The 20,309-nt window shown below is 42.1% G+C and overlaps 2 protein-coding genes across 3 annotated transcripts; one reads left to right on the top strand and one right to left on the bottom strand.

Annotated features, from left to right (window-relative positions):
* Positions 1-2,424: 2,424 nt before the first annotated feature.
* On the bottom strand, positions 2,425-5,629 carry tmem170a (transmembrane protein 170A). Its single transcript, XM_085778259.1, has 3 exons — positions 5,379-5,629; positions 4,062-4,232; positions 2,425-3,735 (listed from the first exon to the last, which is right to left on the bottom strand). Exons 1-3 carry the CDS (start codon positions 5,488-5,490, stop codon positions 3,605-3,607), a joined length of 414 nt encoding a protein of 137 aa, XP_085634385.1. The 5' UTR covers positions 5,491-5,629; the 3' UTR covers positions 2,425-3,604.
* An 825-nt stretch (positions 5,630-6,454) lies between these two features.
* On the top strand, positions 6,455-11,041 carry ska1 (spindle and kinetochore associated complex subunit 1). 2 transcript variants are annotated; one of them, XM_085780536.1, is made up of 7 exons: positions 6,455-6,599; positions 7,254-7,339; positions 8,032-8,147; positions 9,514-9,608; positions 10,085-10,222; positions 10,395-10,564; positions 10,885-11,041. In XM_085780536.1, exons 2-7 carry the CDS (start codon positions 7,258-7,260, stop codon positions 11,031-11,033), a joined length of 750 nt encoding a protein of 249 aa, XP_085636662.1. In that variant the 5' UTR covers positions 6,455-6,599; positions 7,254-7,257; the 3' UTR covers positions 11,034-11,041. The 2 variants fall into 2 exon arrangements, with proteins under 2 accessions (XP_085636662.1, XP_085636663.1); XM_085780537.1 differs by having other exon boundaries at positions 6,478-6,599; positions 7,257-7,339.
* The last annotated feature ends 9,268 nt before the right edge of the window (positions 11,042-20,309 follow it).

Here is a 20,309-nt window from a genome sequence, read left to right as displayed (position 1 = left end):
GTGGCCAGCTTTGGCCAAGTGGTCTCTTGAGCTTTTCTTCATCGCTTTATGTTTAAAATTAAAATGATCTTTATTCTCCATAACGTTTGTTGTGAATTGGTTCTGTAGTTTTTGTGAGGTCTTGCTGACAAACAGCCTTCTCAGCATGGGTTGTGTTGTTGCAGTTTCACTAGTCACCACTAGAGGTCAACAAATCACACCACAATTATAGTTGAAACATTTTTATTTCATGAAAATATTCACCAATGGCACTTAATTTACTATATTAAAATCAATTTTAAAACCTTTTGAAAAATTGGTCCAGGAATGTGGACCAGGGAAATAAAATAAAATTAAATAAAAGTAATCAGATACTCAGCATTTTCATGACATTGGTCATTTTAGTGATTTAGTTGTTATTCTTTCCTGGCACTTCCATCAGTGTGGTTGTCAATCAACATTTATACATTTAAAGTATATTGTGAAATCAAATCAGATGAGCAGTTGCAGTTTTCGGTGCATACCATTCCTGTTGCAAAATAAATAAATAAAAACAGTAAGAACATCCCAACAGTCAGTGAGTTTCATTTCTTGAAGTCCTTGCTCTTCAAAAACTGTACTGGTCTGTAACAGGTCTGTGTCGCTGCACTCTTCTGCTTGGATAACAGAAAGTAAATTGTTTTTTAAATTAAGACAAAACTAGAAATTCTCATTAGCAAATCCAAATTATGAGGTAAAAATAAAGATAGATTTATTATGCAATTTATTATACACACTACTAAAATAATGAACAACCCAGTAGCCTAGTTTATGAGGCACACAAGGATAAAATAAATGCAGTCTCATACAGTCATGCAGTCTTGTCCTTATATGTCCATGACCCTGTGTAAGACTGCATTTGTTTATACGAGTGTGTTCTCTCATGGCACATTTAATTGAGTGTAAATCTATTTTAATGTTTTTTTTCCCCAAACATTCACAAATTTTCCTCCATTTTTCTTTTTTCAGTGGAAACAGGCTGAAGTCTTATGCATCAACTTTGTGCATTAGTCTTACTTAAGCTTCTTTTTGGTGTCATGGTTTAACATTTTCATGCCCAGTGTATCCTCCAAGAACATGAATTCAACCTCACCAAGGAATCTGATGTAAAGGGTGAGGCTGAACTTAGTTTGCCCTGAGACAACTGAGCTTGGATGCACAGACATTTACAGTAGTGCCATCTAAACAGTTCACATCAAAACATTTGCTTTGACCTATGCATTTTTCTCTCAAAGATGAGAAGACGTGATTGGGAAATGCTGCAGGAGTCCATGGTCTGTAAGGTCAGATGAGAGGGTAGACGTTACAGCACCTACAGACAATTAGTATTTAGGCTCGGACTGCTCAAAGTGCTGTCTATTTTCAAACAAACAAGAAACATATCCAGTTCTACTGATTAGAATCAAAATAGAGCACACACACACACACTCTCTCTCTCTAGCTGTATTACACAACCATAAACACAGTAGGGCAAGGCTCATTTGTTTCAGCATCAGCCAATGAAGTGCTGTGATTTTCCACTAATCACCAAGTCTGTGTAAAAAAAAAACATTCTTTCATTAACCTCCTCTCAAATGACTCCCCTACAAATGTACAGTATGATGAACACACCAAGCTTCCCAAAGCTTTAAAGAAACATATTTTCAATTTTATTTTGCAGAGCAGATCATGAAGAAATTTGCTGTTCTCCCTCCATTACTGCCTGAGTTTAAACAGGCTACAAACTCTTGTTCAAACTCAGTCTTCTCTGAATCAAACAATATTTAAAAAGTGGCCCAACTGGCTTCCAGGTAACCAGTTTGAATGGTGGACGTTAATGTGCAAATGGTGGAGATGAGGTTAAAATCTCAGTGGAGTTGGTGGAGCAGTGGAAGTCTCTGGTCATGTCCTACTTCTAAGACAGGAAGGGATCATTATGGCATAATGATGGAGAACATTTCCAGTGGGAATGTCATGTGCAAACACTCTGCACCAGAATCACAAGAAACCTCGAATGGAGAAATGGTCCGACTGAGCAACACAGACTGTGCCTGGATCTCTGCCATGTGTCCTGTTTCTGCTCCACTAATAATCAAAGATAAAGGCTCCAGGTTTGCTGCATGGCAGTTCCTGTGTTTATTGGAGTCACTGCATATTTGTTTAAAAACACTAAAATTAAATATCAAATCAAATCATAATAAATTCACTATGAAAAACGGCCGACGATAATTCATCTCTGGTGGTGGTGTCAGAGGCCAGTTTTCAATTATTACTAAGTGCTGAAGCAAACAGAAACAAATACGTGTAGATTTACATATGTCTGTATATGCAGGTCGCAAATGCATGTGATACAAAAGCAACTAAAGCTGTCACTCAAGACTATGGGATTATAATGAGCCCATAAAAACTACAGGGGGTGCCACTCTGTTTAACCATCCTTTTCACATTGAGTGCAGAAAAATAAAAGAACAATTCATATTTGGTCATTAAAATTCAAAAAAGCTATAAACACCTGGAAATAATTTAAAATATATACAAATCAGCTCATTGCCATAAAATAACACACCTGTAAAATAACACCGTCACTCAAAGAGAGAGGATCACAACCATCTGTGTTGTTAACTGAGTTTGTTAAGGAATCAGAGCGTTCAAACCTCCGATCATTTCACTCTGAATTCACTAACAAACCAAGAAGTCGAGCTGAGGAGACATTCTTTAGGCTGCTCTACAGCAGAGATCTATAAAAACCCTCCTCACTTGTCTTGGTTAGCTGAAGGAGAACCAGTTGTAGTTGCTAATTTGAAATTAACTGCAACACACAGGTACTAAGACTTGAAGTGATAAAAAAAACAAAGATACAGGGAAGAACAAAAAGAGCAGTGAGAGATAAAGATAAACACCACTTAGGAGGTTGGAAAATAGAAATTAAGGCCTCAAGGAAAAAAGCAAGAATCTTGCATATAACCATTGTCTTCACGTCAGCCTGCTGGTTCTTCAGCCTCTCTGCAGTCAAACTGTCAGACTGACAGTGGAACAACAAACACCCACACCCACACCCACACCCACAGCCCCTGAGAGAGGTTAGTGTCATCCTGATGCTAACCTATACCCCAGCACGAGGGGAGAGCAGCATCTTGCTGCTTCACATACGGGAGTGACTGTAACTGCAAACTGAACAAGTCATACCTAATGATTATTTCAGATTTTTAAATAATCAGCTTCAATTGTTATGTTGTGTGTGCGTGTGTGTGTGTTTGTCCTGTGATGTGAATGCAGTACGGTGTTGTCCTACAGTGGACATCATACAAGTGGCTCAACAGCTAGCCAGAAGCCTTCGTGGTGCTGCCCAACACACACACACCCTCAGTTGACTTGACACACTGCTTTTTCTTTCATAGTGGAATAAAATCCATTCTGGTCCTGGTCCTAGTCCATCAGTAGGAAATGACATCATGTCCCAGGTCTGGCTGGTTCAGATGTGGAGAACCAGAATTTGTCAGGATCCAGTCTTGTGCCATTAAAAGAGTCCGGTCCCGTCATGAGACAGCGTGACTGGTGTCAGACTGACCCAGCAGCATCAGGTGCAGCCAGACGGGTCTCAGCACTGCTAAAGGGTGGCGAGCACCCTGAGGAAGGAGATGATGAGGACACAAAACGACTGTCCAACCCCAAAGACAAGAGCCTCCAAGGAGATCATCCTCTTCCCTGCTGCCTTGTACACACCTGCTATGGCCGCACCTTCAGGAAAAAAGAAAACAATACAAAAGACCTTTAGGTTATTATTCAGTTCCATCTGGATAAGTCTTAAACCAGAGCTCCAATATCTGGCTCAAGTGAACAAATTTAGAGGCTACAATCATTTTTTCTAACACATTTTTATATTTAATTATGTATAATGAGCATCTAATGCACAAAAGCTTCCTTCATGATGAAGTACCATGTGAAACCTAAAAATACCATTTGTATCAGATCTGGGCTGAGCCACACTTGGACTCTGATCAGGATGCGGCCGAAGAAACTTGATGGTATCATAATCCAGATGGAAATAAACACATATTACTTACTGGTGAGGACTCCTCCACACAGTGGTCCCACAATGCCCATGAGAAGGATGGCAATGGGCATGAATCGGGCCATCTTGTGCTGACGCAGTGTGGCGAGGGAGAGCAGAGCTGCAGGCACGTGGAAGACCAGAGAAGAGACCGCTGCCCATAGAAACACTCCATACCACATCTCTGTACAGACACACAATCATGCAGTCACACATCACTTCATGACAATAGTACAAGCAGCAGGGACATTTCAGCAGACCATTCAATAATTTATTATTTATAGGTGTCCGCATCTCCTCAATTGAGAACACATGTTCTCAAAAACCTAAGAGATCCTGATTAAACTAGTGTAGAAACATTAAGATGGCATATGAGCCAGTGCAGGGGAGAAAGGCTTGGTGAATGTTTTAATGAATATGGAAATGGTGTGAAATTTGGCATGTGGCCACTACAATCACCACCTCTCAATCCTGTTAAACACCTGCTACAGATTTTGGACCAACAATTTGAAGGTTTGTGGTAGACCTGAGTCCCACACTGAGACCGTAAGTCTTACATAAGCCCTGGTATGTTTACCACGTGAATGGCCATTCGACATGTACACAGTAAAACAGTAGGAGTATGTTAGTACATTGCACTAATGCTTTACAGTGTATGTATTACTCTCCTAAAACCCTAGTCCATGGTAATCCATACACTGGTCCACTATTGTTATAGTCAGGGAACTGGACAGTAGATGGTGTGTACCAGTATTATTGTACCGGTTAATATATCACTTATATTGTGTCCTCGTGTGATGTTAGTGTATCTAACAAAACGTAAACACAAACAACGTTTAAGTGCGTTGTTCTTTTACACTTGTGTGCCCATCAATTAGCCACAAGAAAGAAAAGCTTCAGGTAGAACCTTAAGCTAAAGCTAAGTTTACTTGTTGCTCCTCCAAGCTGTATGTCCATACCTGAACGCACCTACACTACACACTTAGTAAAGCTAAGTACAATGTAAAGCAGTTTGATCTTACGTTAAAACACACATTTAACGATGTGTGAGACTGTCAATTTCAGTAGGGAACACCATACAGTAACGTTACGTCTGTCCGACTCGCTAGCTTCACGGATATCCCGCAGTTGGCCGATGCTAACGCGTAACGTTACAGCTAACAGCTAGCCTACAGCGATATACTGTATATAGACGGGAGTTGGAGCGTTTATACGAAACAAATTAAAACTTTATGTTAGATTCATCACCCGACAATGTGACATTTCGGACAGATTTTTCCAGCAGTGCTCCACAGCTGTGTAGCTAAGCGGCTACCAAACATTAGCCCACCTGAGAAGTCGCTGAGATATGTGTCGTTGCCTCGGTCTGTGCTGTTTCTCCTCGGCACCAACTTCAAACCGAGTATTTGCTGCACAAAACCTATGTTAGTCCTATCCTGCATTTCCCACACTGATGCTGGACAACGCAGTGGAGAAAGGTGCCCAGTAGTGGCGGAAAACCATGAGACACGGACGGTGAGGGATTGTCCCCGGCGGTGCTCGATCCCGACTGTTAGCCTAGCTGCTAGCCCCTGTCAACACAACTTGGTTTGACGTCATCAGCGAATGCAGGCCCTGAGCTTTGTCTGTCAGGCAGAATCAGGCGTTGGTTGCTGAAGAGAACACAAATTATTGATAAAGGCCAATTAATTAGAACCTCCACCATGGATAAAGAACTTCTCGTAATAGAACAGAATAGAATAGAATACGACTTTATTAATCCTTTGCAGGAAATTATTGTGTCACAGTCACAGGAATAAAAAATATACCAAAAATAGGAGAAAAAAAATACTTAGGCTAGTCAATAATTTTAAGGATACAGTAACAACATCTGTATAAGATTATAAGGATACATAAAACATTACAGTAATTCAGTTAGTGCACGATGAACAATTGTGCAATGTAATGCAATGTACATGTGCAGGCGTGCAACTCTTTAATATTTATATTTTTCAGTAAGTCTGATGGCAATACAAAATGATAATAACGTCTTACAATAGTGAATAAGAACATTCTAATACACCCGTATGTGGCCCTAAGAGCTCAGCATACCACAACTTAAAATGTATCCTCTGCAAAAACTCACAACCTGCAAACAAGCGCACTGCAACATGAGTGTTTCTGAGGACACAGTGGATTTGAGTGGGATCTAGCACAGATGGGCAAGCATAAAGACTGAGTCTCAGTCTACAACCTGCAACCAACAACAAACTGTAAAGCTTTCCTCTTATGGACTGTCAGTGTCAACAATACATAAATAAAATAAACGCTTTAGGGGGTTAGGGTTAGTAAAATAGTCCTATAATTATCCGCAACAGCATGGAGACCGTCAACACCATGAAGTGATACCGACACTGGCCTATGAGGGGCAGCAGTGTGCAGCAAGGCGTCAAGAAGAGACTACCGGGAGACCAGAAGAGGAAGAAGACGGCGTTTGAAAAATCAGACCCGGGAGAGCGGAGCAGCGTCGTGGATCCAGGCTGTCAGTCCTCTGATAAAACCTCTGTTAAAGGTAACAGTACTTTATGTTCACAAACCCGATAAAGCTACGACTGTTTAGTCTGAACTAACTCATGCTAATGGACCATTGGCTCACGTTAACTGCAGAGTTCACTGTTGTAGCCAGCGTTAACTAGCCAGACCGAGTGAGTTACAACAAACATGTTGATGTTAACTCTGAACAGCCTTGCCAGTCGTCACTTTCTTTCCCGTAAGCAAAACTAGCAGCTCCTGAATTTAGTGACATTTATGTTTAATGCACTAGAAAGCACCAGAGCGAGCTGACAGGCAGAATTAGCAGCTTTTCCTCGGATATTTTCAGCACTTTTGCAGTAAGGCTTACTATGAAATCATAGGTGTACGTGACACCAGCATAACATCACTGTGTAGTGAACTTAACTTTAACATTTGAATATAACTTAGTTCAATCAGCATTTTCCTCACAGTGTAAAATATTTAGCATTGCATTTTCTGTTGTTAAATTATTTTGAAAAGCCGAGGTAGTTCGACACGATATAAACAATGAACAAACATGCATGATTTCATAGCCTTCTCGAAAGCCTTACAGACTGTTTACTTGTGTGACCTCCTCATCAATTTGTTTGATCCATGTCATTAACCAGAAACCAGGTGATGATGAGTTTTTGATAATGTGTCTCTGTTTCAGCAGCATGAATGAACTGGAAGATGTCAGCCTCCACATCCAGCTCAAGATATCGTCCTTGCACCGCTTACTGGACCTGTCAGCAGCTGGTATGATACAGCCATTCATTTCATTTCATTTATTTAGATCTCCATTAGCTTTGGCAAAGGCCATCGCTATTCTTCCTGGAGTCTACCTTCACAGATGAACTGTCCATTGCAGTCGATAAATACAAAAACACATCACACCATAAACACAATAACAACATCCATAACCACAACAGACAGTCTTCTAATAACAGCTGCTACTGAGGCAGTAAATCTGTTCTTAGCATTCAACCATGCAAGACAGTTATGCATTTTATCAACATTGGTTCTGTATGGACAGCGCAATAAATATCGTGCTGCCTTGTTCTGAGCAATTTGCAGTTTCTTTATAAGTGATGAAGCAGCGCACGACCAAACCTCCGAACAATAATCGAGGTGTGATAACACAAGACTCTTAATTACACTTCCCCTTACATTTACAGGTAACAAGTCACATCTTCTTATCGCCGACAGACTCCTGCCCATTTTATTTATTACTTTCTCAATATGTTTTGCCCATGTTAATTTACTATCGAATATTATTCCTAGAAGCTTGGTTTCGTGCACTTGTTCTACAATCACATCATTCACATATAGCGTCAGTTTGGGCTCATTTGTTAACATATTTTTGTCCCAAACACAATGCTATTCATGACTATTTCATTGTTGTATGAAGCTGAAATGATGTCTCATGATATGCCTGTGTTCACATGTAGAGCTGCCTCAGGGAAAAATGAAGAAGCTTGGACAGGAGATCTTTGCTCTGGAGAGGCTTCTGGAGATGTTTGAGAAATGTGTCCAACAACAGAAAGAGCAGCTGAAGCATCTTAAGGTAAAGTGGTGATTAACTGCAGGAGAATGATGCAGTGAACAGAACATACAACTCTTCTTTATAGAAACTGTTTCTTAATGGCCTCAGACATTGTCAAGGCAACAAGTGTTTGGACAGTCACATGTTAATTGAGCTGCAGCCCAAATGAAGACAATGCACAGGTTTGGAACTCTTGTGACTGCAGAAGAAGTAGTGAGGACAGAGAGCAGTCAGAGATCAACTGTTGTGAAACTTTAAATAGAAAGGAAAATATTAGTTTCCATTTCCCATTCGGACTGAGAGGCTATCTGTCAGTATGAGAAGTAAATGTTAGTGATGAAACACACTTGGTTTGGAGATGTGTCATTTTCTACAGCTGTACCTTCTAATTTATCTCTTACAAGTAGATTACAGTGTACACTGCACTTACTCAGCAGGACCAATTTGGTGTAAAAAAAGAAAAGAAAATGACTGTTGCTTACATGATTTGCCACACATGGACGACACGAAGGAGTTACCTGTTTATAGGTCTCTCCCAATCACTCTGCTTGGTGGTAGTGACACACGCAACCTCGGGTAGCTGTCAGCAGTCAACCCTGAAGGAGGTTCAGATATGGTACAGTCCATCTTAAAGGGACAACGAGGAGTTTCTCCATCGGCAGAACGAAAAATTCCGCGACAATAAAAAAGTCTCATATTAATGTGGATGAATCTACACTACCCACACTTGTTAATGGGCCCATTTCGATAAATATATCGTTTTGTTATTATTAGTGGTGGTGGAAATGCTGGTCGAGCCGAACAGCGTTTCTTTACTTTCGGTTTTGCGGCGAGTCATGAGAATAACGCAGCAGAATCGCCATTTATGGTCGGAACTACGACAGTATGTGATCGTCTTTGAACCTCTGACTTTAATTCTTGATGAATGAAAACATGAGTCCGTCTTGCGCCGGTCAAAGAATTTCACGGTGCGTGCGGAGGCTCATAAATGTAGTGTGAAAACACTTCGCTTTTCCAAAACTCCTCGTTGTCCCTTTAAGGGTGTCAGAAACTTGTATGACATTAGATTTTACCCAGCAAGGGGAATGCTATATCACATTTACAATTACATTATGATATTATGTATACTCCCCCTCCCCCAAACTATTGTTTTCATCCCTTTTGGAGGGGTCCACATCCTAATGAGGGTGGTCAGACTCCCCCAGTACCCCTGTAATTCGAACCATGTGAGAAAAGCGGAAAAACTAAAATCATCCTTAGATGGATCTTGTGAAGAGAAACAGGACAAACAAATGGAGTGAGCTGGAGCTCAGTGACTGAGGAACGAGACATGTCTCTCCAGATACTACTGGTCCAAAGAACCACAAAATACTTGTTTGTGTTTTAGGAAATTGAACAGTCCTTAGAGAAGGATTTGAATGATGTCCAACACATGAGGGACAACATCCCTGCACACATGCCCAGGAACAAAGACTCAGCAAGGTGAGGATGCTTTAAACGTATCTTTCTCTGTACTGTGTAACATCAAAACATTAGCTTAGAGTAAAATAAAAACCAAAGGCCATGTGTCACATGCTACAGAGACACAGTGAAACACAGGTTAAATCATGTTTCTATCTATCTATCTATCTATCTATCTATCTACCTACCTACCTACCTATCTATCTGAGAGACAGGAAATGGGGAGGCAGAGAGAGGGGGAATGACATGTAGCAAAGGGACACCCAACTACCAACCACTTTTGCACTTTTGATCCCCAAAAACATTTTAACAAGAAAGAGCAGGGTCTAAAACAGCGAGACAACGGAGAGACAGTAAATGTACACAGAGGCCACAGAGTCACAGTTCAGACAAATGGAGTCTGAAGAAATGAAAAGGCTCAAAGTTTCAGTTTAAAAGAACGAGTTTAGTGTTGAGTGGTGCTACTGTGTGATGTTGATGTCCCTCTTCTCTCTCAGAGGAAATGATCCTGTGATGAAGAAGAAGGAGGAGGCTGCAGATGTTCAGACCACCCAGGCAGACACTGTTAGAAAAACTAGGACCCAGGTCCGAGTGGTGGAGATCATCACCATGCCAGAGTTTGATGGTATCCCTCAGTAAGTATCCAGGTATCCTAACATGTTCAGAACATGATAAGAAGGTGAGGAAAGAAGGTAGTGGAATGAGATCAGGAGATAGAAGAGGACCAGAGAAGATGAGACTAGTTTCAGACTGTTGCAGCCAAATGTGGATTTAAGAGATTAAATTATCTGTGTGTGTGTCTCTCAGGTACATGAAAGGACGTGTATCGTATGACCAGGTCAATGCTGCCGTGCAGAGCATCAACACAACTGTAGCAGCCAAGTATAAGATCCTCCATCAGTCCCAGAAGAGTCTGAACAATCACACCCGAAAGCTGCAGCAGCGCTTCAAGGAGCAGGAGACCAAACACACTAAAGGTACAGAGGTGCAGCAGTGTGCGAGACTGATGAGAGGAGGCAGCACATCTGAGCAGGTTCAGACCTGAAGGCCTGTTATCTGATACCATTCACCAAAGAGTTTAGTTATTAGCTTATTATCATGTTGTGATTTTATTGTAAACTTTATTCAGCAACAGAGAGAGAGCTCCACACTGTAGCTTCAATAACACATGAGCATCTTCACCTCCACCTCCAACACACATCATCAGTTTGACACTATCACATGATCTGGTCTGAGTGAACAGTCACTGTACAGACTGACCAGACTATGGTGTCTCTGCTGTGTTGTTGTCTCGCAGGTCAGAACTTTGTGGTGGAGGATGACATCCGGGAGTTCACACAGGTGAAGGTGGACAAACGGTTTCAGGGGATCCTGGGCATGCTACGACACTGCCAGCGTCTGAAGGAGCTGCGAGGGGGAGGTGTCACCCGCTATGTGTTATTATGAACCAACAAGTACTATTGATGTAATAATCCATTCATGTTGATGTTATCAAATCAGTTTTATTTGTAGAGCACAATTCACAATGTGCTGCATGTGAAAAAATAAAAACTTGAAATTATTTAATAAGGTTGACTGTTGGATATGAAACAGAAGTAGAACGGTTACATGCTATCATTCCGACATCCCACCATTTAGACATGCCACCATTCTGAAATACCACTCTTCCATCATGACACTGAGGACCTTGACACACTGACCACATACAGGTTGCCAGCACGTAATTGATTTGTTTGTTTTCTTTTTTATTACAGTGCATTTTCACTGTACATTGAGTACAGTACCCGATGGCTAAAGGTATTAAGGATCCTCAAAATGATGGGCTAGTGAGGGATACTGTAAAGTGTTTTGAGCTGTGTGTCTGACTGGCTGTATATGGCTATATAAATGCAGTCTATTTACCATTTTTGCATTAGGAGTAATGGAGGTCAAAATTACCTCAAAGTGGTTCGAGGTAAAACCACTTACTTTTTTCTCTCTTTTATTCTAGAATCCATTAGGTTTTGGCCAAAACGCAATGGTGTCTTTAAGGAAAAGCTGTTGACTGGGAGACACAGGGTTTTTATTCAAACAGAGTTACCGGTATCCATTTTAACAGGTGAGAGAGGTCAAAATTACCTTATGACAGTTCTAATTAACTCTAGATTACAACTTTTTTGTTGTAATGAGAAACGTACCCTTAAAGGCCCCCACATACTCCGTACTTGACTCCGCGGATGTCCGCGCATACTCGTGGCAGACTCAATGCGGACCCAAAGCGGACGTCTGCACAAAGCTCAATTTTTAGACCGTGCAGACTCCGCGTACGTGTGCTAGGTGATACGGCTCGGCGGGAAATCTTCACATTGACCTGTTTTAAATGTGACACTGTACACTCGACTATAAACCTCAAACGTGGTCAATTAAGCTGCAGCATGTGTGAAGCGTCGCAAAGGGCTTTTTATTTTTGGTAACAAATGAGAATTCTAACAACTAACGTTACTATACCCAACACTGCTAATTAACAAACCCCTCACGCCCATAGATATATAAACATAGATGCCGCGTTCTATATCTGGCGATACGTCAGCGGGGCCGCCATATTGTGCAGGACACAGAACGTCTAAGCCTGTGAATATTCTCATTTGTCCAGGTCCAAGAGGCTTCATCAGTTGCGTACATGAACTGATAAAGCCTCTTAGATGAGAGGTGAAACGTCTTCCTAGACAAAATAACCGAGTCCAGTTGCGTTTGATTTAAATTTATTTGGGGATATCTACAGGTCTACAGCTCTAGGTCACTGAATTGTTAGACTACACTACAGTAGGTCATTTCAATTTGCGCGTCTGTGTGTTTTCCTTTTTATTTTTTTATATAATATTCATATGCGGATCAAGAGTGAGCGAGTGAGCGCGAGAGAAACAGCAGATGCGCACCAGATGCAGGTTGACCGGGCAAAAGCTGAAACGAGACGGTTAAAGAGAGGAAAAACACAGAATATAGCTACAATAAGAGACTTTGTCCCGTAGTCACGACGTGAGTGGATCCGATGGCTCAGGTTTAGTGATGAGGAAACTGTCACTGTCAGCTGCTGCTCCAAACAGTCACTAACTTTAATTTGAAGGGACAGATTAGATGTTGATTTTGTTAACAGGGACTTTGTTGCACCCAGACATTAAGCATATCACCGTGGTGCGTCTTGAAATCCCTCTTTGTCCAAAGCGGGAGATGACAGAAAGAGTCTGAGAACTACTTAATTGAAGCTACATTGTTGCGAGTTGGCTCTGGTGTGTAGGAAGCTCTGCGCCGTGCACGCTGTTTCAGCTGCTTCTAGGATAATGTAGTTAACGTCCCCAGCGTAAATGACGGCAGTCCTTTAGAACTTATGCCCTGCACAACATGGCGGCCAGCAGACGCATGGTGGCGCTGTTCGGCAGTATGGAACGCGGCATCTACGTTTATATATCTATGCTCACGCCTACCCAGCTCCACTCGCCTCATGGGGAAGAATGTTCACTGTTGCCATGGCAACTGACATCAAAAGTCCTGAGCCTATGACATCACATCAAACCTCCTGAGTTGATGACATCACATTAAAACCTCAGTAGCTATGACATCATAACCCCTGTAGCTTTGACATCAAAATGGCACTGTGACATCATACACCCAATGACATCACACTTACTGTGTCTTTAAAGACTGTATAGAGTGCTGTAACCATAGATACAGTCAGTCAGTTTACAAACTCACAGTAGACAAACACCGACACAAGCTTTTGTCAGTGAAGAGAAAGGATCACTCACAAAATAAAGACCTAAATAAAGTCTGTTTCTGTAAGAAGAACCTTCAAAAACAATTTACAAAGAAACAGCCACCATGAACCGAACAAAGACAGAGCATCTACAATTCACCAAGGGCAGTAATACACAACCCCAACTTGTTGTGAATTCCTGGAACATACTGGATGAGACAGACTTCCCTTCACTCCACAGTGGGACAATACCACCAAAAAGACATCAGATGAGGGAGGGACCAAAAAAAGACAAGAAAAAAAAGTCACCATCATCATCATCATCTCACACAGTCAGCTTTGGCTATGGGCTGACTGTGGTACCACGGCAGGCTGCAGCGGAAACATCAGCTCAGTCTGCAGGAAAGACTGCCGCAAAGACAAATGTGTCTCTCCTTCCATCAACACTACCAATGGAGAAAGAGGTAAATGTGTCAATGGAGAAAGAGGCAAACATGTCACTGCATCCATCTTCTACAGTACAAATGGAGAAAGAGGTAAATGTGTCACTGCCTCCATCAACAGTACAAATGGAGAACGAGACAGAAATGTCACTGCCTCCATCTTCTACAGTACAAATGGAGAAAGAGACCAATGTGTCACTGCATCTGTCTTTGCCTGTTCCACCTAAAACTGACATACAACCTGACCCTAGTATGAATCTGACTGAAGAAACCAGGATTGAGATTCCTGGGCAGGATTACAAACTCATCATTGAAGACAAGGAGATGAGGCCTCAAGTACCAATGGAGAAAGATACAAATGTGTCACTGCCTCCATCATCAAAACCTGTGGAAGCAGAGATTCATCTGTCTCTGCCTGTTCCACCTAAAACTGACATGCAACCTGACCCTGGTATGAATCTGACTGAAGAGACCATGATTGAGATTCCTGGGCAGGATTACATTGAAGACAAGGAGATGAGGCCTCAAGTACCAATGGAGAAAGAGACAAATGTGTCACTGCCTCCATCAGCAGTATCAATGGAGAAAGATACAAATGTGTCACTGCCTCCATCTTCAAAATCTATGGAAGCAGAGATTCATCTGTCTCTGCCTATTCCACCTAAAACTGACATGCAACCTGACCCTGGTATGGATCTGACTGAAGAGACCATGATTGAGATTCCTGGGCAGGATTACAAACTCATCATTGAAGACAACGAGATGAGGCTTCAAGTACCAATGGAGAAAGAGACAAATATGTCACTGCCTCCATCTTCTACAGTACCAATGGAGAAAGAGACAAATGTGTCACTGCCTCCATGTACAGTACAGACGGAGAATGAGACAAATGTGTCACTGCCTCCATCATCAAAACCTGTGGAAGCAGAGATGCATCTGTCTCTGCCTGTTCCACCTAAATCTGACATGCAACCTGACCCTGGTATGAATCTGACTGAAGAGACCATGATTGAGATTCCTGGGCAGGGTTACAAACTCATCATTGAAGACAAGGAGATGAGGCCTCAAGTACCAATGGAGAAAGAGAATAATATGTCACTGCCTCCATCTTCTACAGTACCAATGGAGAAAGAGACAAATGTGTCACTGCCTCCATGTACAGTACAAATGGAGAAAGAGACCAATGTGTCACTGCCTCCATCTTTGCCTCCATCTTCAAAATCTGTGGAAGCAGAGATTCATCTGTCTCTGCCTGTTCCACCTAAAACTGACATGCAATCTGACCCTGGTATGGATCCGACCGAAGAGACCATGATTGAGATTCCTGGGCAGGATTACAAACTCATCATTGAAGACAAGGAGATGAGGCCTCAAGTACCGATGGAGAAAGAGACTAATATGTCACTGCCTCCATCTTCTACAGTACCAATGGAGAAAGAGACAAATGTGTCACTGCCTCCATCTTCTACAGTACCAATGGAGAAAGAGACAAATGTGTCACTGCCTCCATCATCAAAACCTGTGGAAGCAGAGATGCATCTGTCTCTGCCTGTTTCACCTAAAACTGACATACAACTTGACCCTGGTATGGATCCGACCGAAGAGACCATGATTGAGATTTCTGTGCACGATTATAAACTCATCATTGAAGACAAGGAGATGAGGATGGAACATCTGGAGGACCAGAACTACTTCATGATGATGGAGGCACAGCAGCTAAGACGTGACCTGGCTCGTGCAACAAACAAAAAGATGGGCCTCATTACCGACCTGTCAAAAACACAGCAACTAGAAAGTGACGCCAAACTCAAGATACAAGAGTTAGAGGCTGCTCTCAGATCAGCAGTAGAGCAGAGAAAGGACATTGAGACCAGTCTGAACAGACAAGTAGAGGAGACCTCCACAGTCAGAGCTGCACTGGTCCAGACTGAAGACAAATTGAAAGAGTCTCAACACCAATTGGAGGAGATCAAGTCCATTCTCCAAGCTCAACACCTGCAGGAAACCAGCAACCTTAATGCCAAAGTCCAGGCACAGCAAGCACTGGACCAAAAGAGACACCAGTGGTTTGAAGAAAAGTCCTCCCTCATGGAGTCTCTGAAGAACATCAAACAAGCGGCCGAAGACCAGAGAGAACAAAAAGGAAAATTTATTGAGGAAGCCATGGCTAAAATAGCCCTTCTAGAGGATCAGATGAGGGAGCTTCAGCGAAAACCAAAGAAGAGATCTCTGCTGAGGAGATTCCTCCGGCTCTTCAGATAAGCTGGAAGAGGAGCAACCACACAGGGTCCCAGATACATCACTCATGGCCTCTTCTATTACACCCACCATCACTCTCTCTCTTTAACCCCTCTTCTTCTTACTCTCTCTTTAACCCCAATTCTTCTTCACTCTCTCTAACCCCTCTTCTTCTTTACTCTACTCTTTAACCCCCTTCTTCTTTACTCTCTCTTTAACCCCCCTTCTTCTTTACTCTATCTTTCTCTCTGTAGTTCTCTTCTTTTACATCCTTTCTTAAAGCGACACAGTGGCTAAGTCATCAAGGCTTCAGCCTCACAGGAAGAAAGATGTACCTCCATCCACATTCTTCTCCTTCTTCCTGTGTCTGCAGGGTTTTCTCCGGGTACTCCGGTTCGCCCACAGCGTTTTATTATATAAAAAGTTATAAATTAAAAAAAATAAATAAATAATAATAATAGTTGAATGGTATTTCTTATTTGCATTTCACACTTTTGGTAAAACAAGCAGCTCAAAACTTCCAAATTGCTGCTATTTTGTCAAGGGAATTTCATTTTTTTTACAAATTCACCTGCATTTTTCCCAGAAAATCGAACTGAGAAAGTGAAATTCAATACACTTCAGAAATTAAACTTGCTAATGAGTATTATGTTTACATGTATTTTTTGTCAATAAACGTCTTTATTGATATGCCCTTTCAAGTTGTCTAATGTCTAATCAGACTTAAGTCTGTGTTCTCAAATGGGTATTTTTCACTTCACTTAAAGGTAGGGTAGGAGGTCTTGGAAAAATGGTTTGAGCAGGCCACATTTTGAAAATACACAATTCAAAAGTCAAGCTCCTCCAGAGGGCAAGAACATGAACATGTGGTCAGCCTTGGGTTCACATCAAGGTTAGGCCCCATTACATGTGAGTGACAGTATCATGGAAAGCTGCGTCACTCAGATTGGGATATTGGATAGCTCCACAAAGGCATCACTTTCGCGGCATGACCCTGCGCAGCATAACTTTTCGCCAGCTTTTTAAAAATTGTAATGGCTAATTCGCCAATACGAAAAACACCTAACATCATAATAAACCATCCAGCACAGATTAGAGGTACATTGCCACCTACTGGACTTCAGTGTGGTACATAATATTAGATTACTGGCATTGTCTTTTCTGCGGTGTAATTCGTTGAAGACTCTGGGCATGATTACTGCATCAAAAAGCGGTACGAGCAGAGGAGGGAGGGAGGGACAGATGGCAGTTTCACGTGGCATGGCGTTCAAAATTATTGGATGGACTTTTCACAGGCTTGTCCGTTCCACAGATGACTGACTTTCATTTTTGTGAAAAATCTTGGTTGCAATCAGGGTGTGAAAAGGATTCCAATTCAGTAAAAAAAAAAAAACCTACCTATAATAATCTTTCCCTCAACACAGAAATGTGTGGGAATAATCTCAATCAAGTCCATATTGCATTCAAACAACCTACATGTGTTATTTTAGAGCATAATAATTCTCATAAATAACTTTAGGCTATTTCACATTTAAACTGCATTTATTTCAGTAATTTACAACACTGGAAATTATTAATTATTATTAAGTTTGTATAATAGACTGAATCTCCAGTGCGACATTTTAGTAGTACTAAAGTAGTACTACATAACTAATATAGTACTATATAACTATGAAAACTGTATGAGAAATATCACATAGCTAAGTGAACATCATGAAACAGTTTGGTTGAGAGCCCTTAGCCTTTAGCCTTCTAGCTCCATGGGAGCTAGAAGGCTAAATTTGAAGTGTGTGTGTGAGAGTGTGTGTGTGAGAGAGAGAGAGAGAGAGCAGTCTCCTTCTCTGACTCCTGACAGACGCACTGGTTCGCCGTCCGCGTCGCGTCAAATCTCAGCAGTTTCGAGCCGCTGGAGGGTTGATGTCGCGGGGAGCGTACCTATGTTCCCCGTGTTTTGTTTTTTTTTTTTAAAAAGGACCTATGTTCCCCGTTTTTCTGGGAAGCGGGGAACATAGGACCCTTTATTTAAAAAAAGGAAGGGTCCTATGTTCCCCGGTTCCATACAAACCGGGGAACATAGGAGCTTTTTTGGAAAAAACGGGGAACATAGGACCTTTTTTAAAACAAAAAGTCTACATGCTACATGAGCCAACAGAGTAAATTCACTAGCTGGTAAGCTAAGGGGAGGTCACGGTGGTCTGGCTGTGTACACCAATGAATCATGGCGCTGGGACGCAGTGGTAGTTTCCATAGATATATATAAGAAGCCTAGATGACTCACCCACCGCTGCTGCCCAATGACACGGCGTAGCCAGTACGGCGGCCATCGTGGGACGGGCAACTCTCTCCCTCAGAGCATTAAGCCTATGGTGCATGTTCTGCTATAATGACCAGAACTTGCTCAGTTTTTGTCCGTTTTCAGAACAGTTTGATTTTTTTTATGAACGTCTATGCAGTTATGATGCAGCATACTTAAAGCGGAAGTAAGCGATCCGGTCGTTTTGGCTAACTTTTTGTCAGCTGACGGAGTTAGCAGCCCCCGCCCTCGTCATGGATCTATTGGTCCTCATCCCTACGTCACCACGCACATTCACGTGCATCCCTTGGCTGCACACACAGAGAGGACCGCCCCTTTATGCCGTTCTCTCTCCTCATTGGATAAAGGTTGTAGGATACAAGGAATGTTTTCTCCTCGGCTTACAGCAGAGCAGAGTGACTGACAGACCCGTGTTTCAGACCAAACACTCTATAGAAGTGATTGCTGTCGGAAGATATAACTATTTAAGACTTATATTAAAGCAGATAACAGCGGCACGGCCGTTTCGGCTAATGCTGTGTTCAAGGCAGGCTTTTGAAACCGTAAGTTACAGCTTCAAGTCACAACTACGACTTGGTAGCGTTCCAGGTAACCCGTAGCTCGTGTTTTTACCGTCCTGTTGTCTGTGAAAGTTCCCTATGACGGCCACTCGTAACTTCCGACCCGTGAACTCGTACCAGATCGAACTGGTATGACTTCACAGGAAGGAAAAACACAAAGTACGAGTTTCCTTGAACGCACCATGAGTTAGCAGCCCCCGCCCTTGTCAGGCATCAATTGGTCCTCGTGCTACGTCACCACATTCACGCGCATCCCTTGGCTGCACACACAGCCCTTCATGCCGTTCTCTCCCCTCATTGGATAACACTTGTATCCCACAAGGAAAATTTTCTCCTCGGGTTACAGCAGAGCAGAGTGACGGAGAGACTCGTGTTTAGGCTGAAATACTTCATGTAAGTGATTGCTGACGGAAAATAGGACTATTTAGGACTTATATTAACAAAAACATTCCACTGATATCTGCTTTAACACAAATATTCCGCTTACTTCTGCTTTAAAATCAGATAATTTTAATCATATACTCATTTTTTATAAAAGTAACATTATAGTGAGATTATTCAAATAGTTAAAGTAATTGCTACATACTGATTTATTTTTAACAGAGTTATGAATAGTTTTTTTTTTGTGAAGATGACTGGATCAGCTATCTACTGCACTGTAACTGCAGCCAGAGTCAGAGCAAGTTGTCCATTCCATTATGGCCGACTGTGAGCTATATGCCTGCACGTAGTCCGATCCACCCCCTTGGTAGTTTCCACTCTGATCACAGGCAGAGCCAGTGACTGTGAAGTGCCAACCCTTTGGCCACGCTCAGCACCAGCAGGTGATTATCCTTCACCTGTCGGTAGCTGCAACCTCATGTGACCTCAGCCTTCTCTGCCAGACACAATGTTTAAGTGCCCGCAGTTTTTTTTGTGATAATCGAATGATGTAGAAGGGTAGACAGAAGTTATGCACTATGGCTTTAAGAGGCAGAATCACTGCATCTGTGTTAAAGCAGCAGCAAGTTCTCATTAATATTAATGAGCTGTTTTCTCTCTGTATGTGACTGTTTGAACCATTCTGTTGCTTCAGCTGTTTGACTTTTTTTTTTATTTTTTATTTTTATTTTTTTGGGGCTTTTATGCCTTTATAGATAGTACAGTTGAGACAGACAGGAAATGGGGAGGCAGAGAGAGGGGGGATGACATGCAGCAAATGGCGCCCGACGCGGGACTCGAACCGGGGCCGACCGCAGCGAGGACTGTGCCTCTATACATGGGGCGCCCGCTCTAACCACTACGCCACGCGACGCCCCAGCTGTTTGACTTTCTTCATCTCTGGAAAGATGATGAAACTGTCAACAAAGAACTTTGTCCTCAACTCACTTATTTTCTTCTTTATTCAGATTGAGGGACTGCAGTTTGTCAGATTTCAGCTGTTATATTCTGGCCTCA

The sequence above is a fragment of the Trachurus japonicus genome, chromosome 6, assembly GCF_045865225.1.
Source record: "Trachurus japonicus isolate A0001 chromosome 6, Traja_1.0".
In the NCBI taxonomy this organism is placed as follows: domain Eukaryota; kingdom Metazoa; phylum Chordata; class Actinopteri; order Carangiformes; family Carangidae; genus Trachurus; species Trachurus japonicus.
This window is presented reverse-complemented; position numbering and strand designations above follow the sequence as displayed.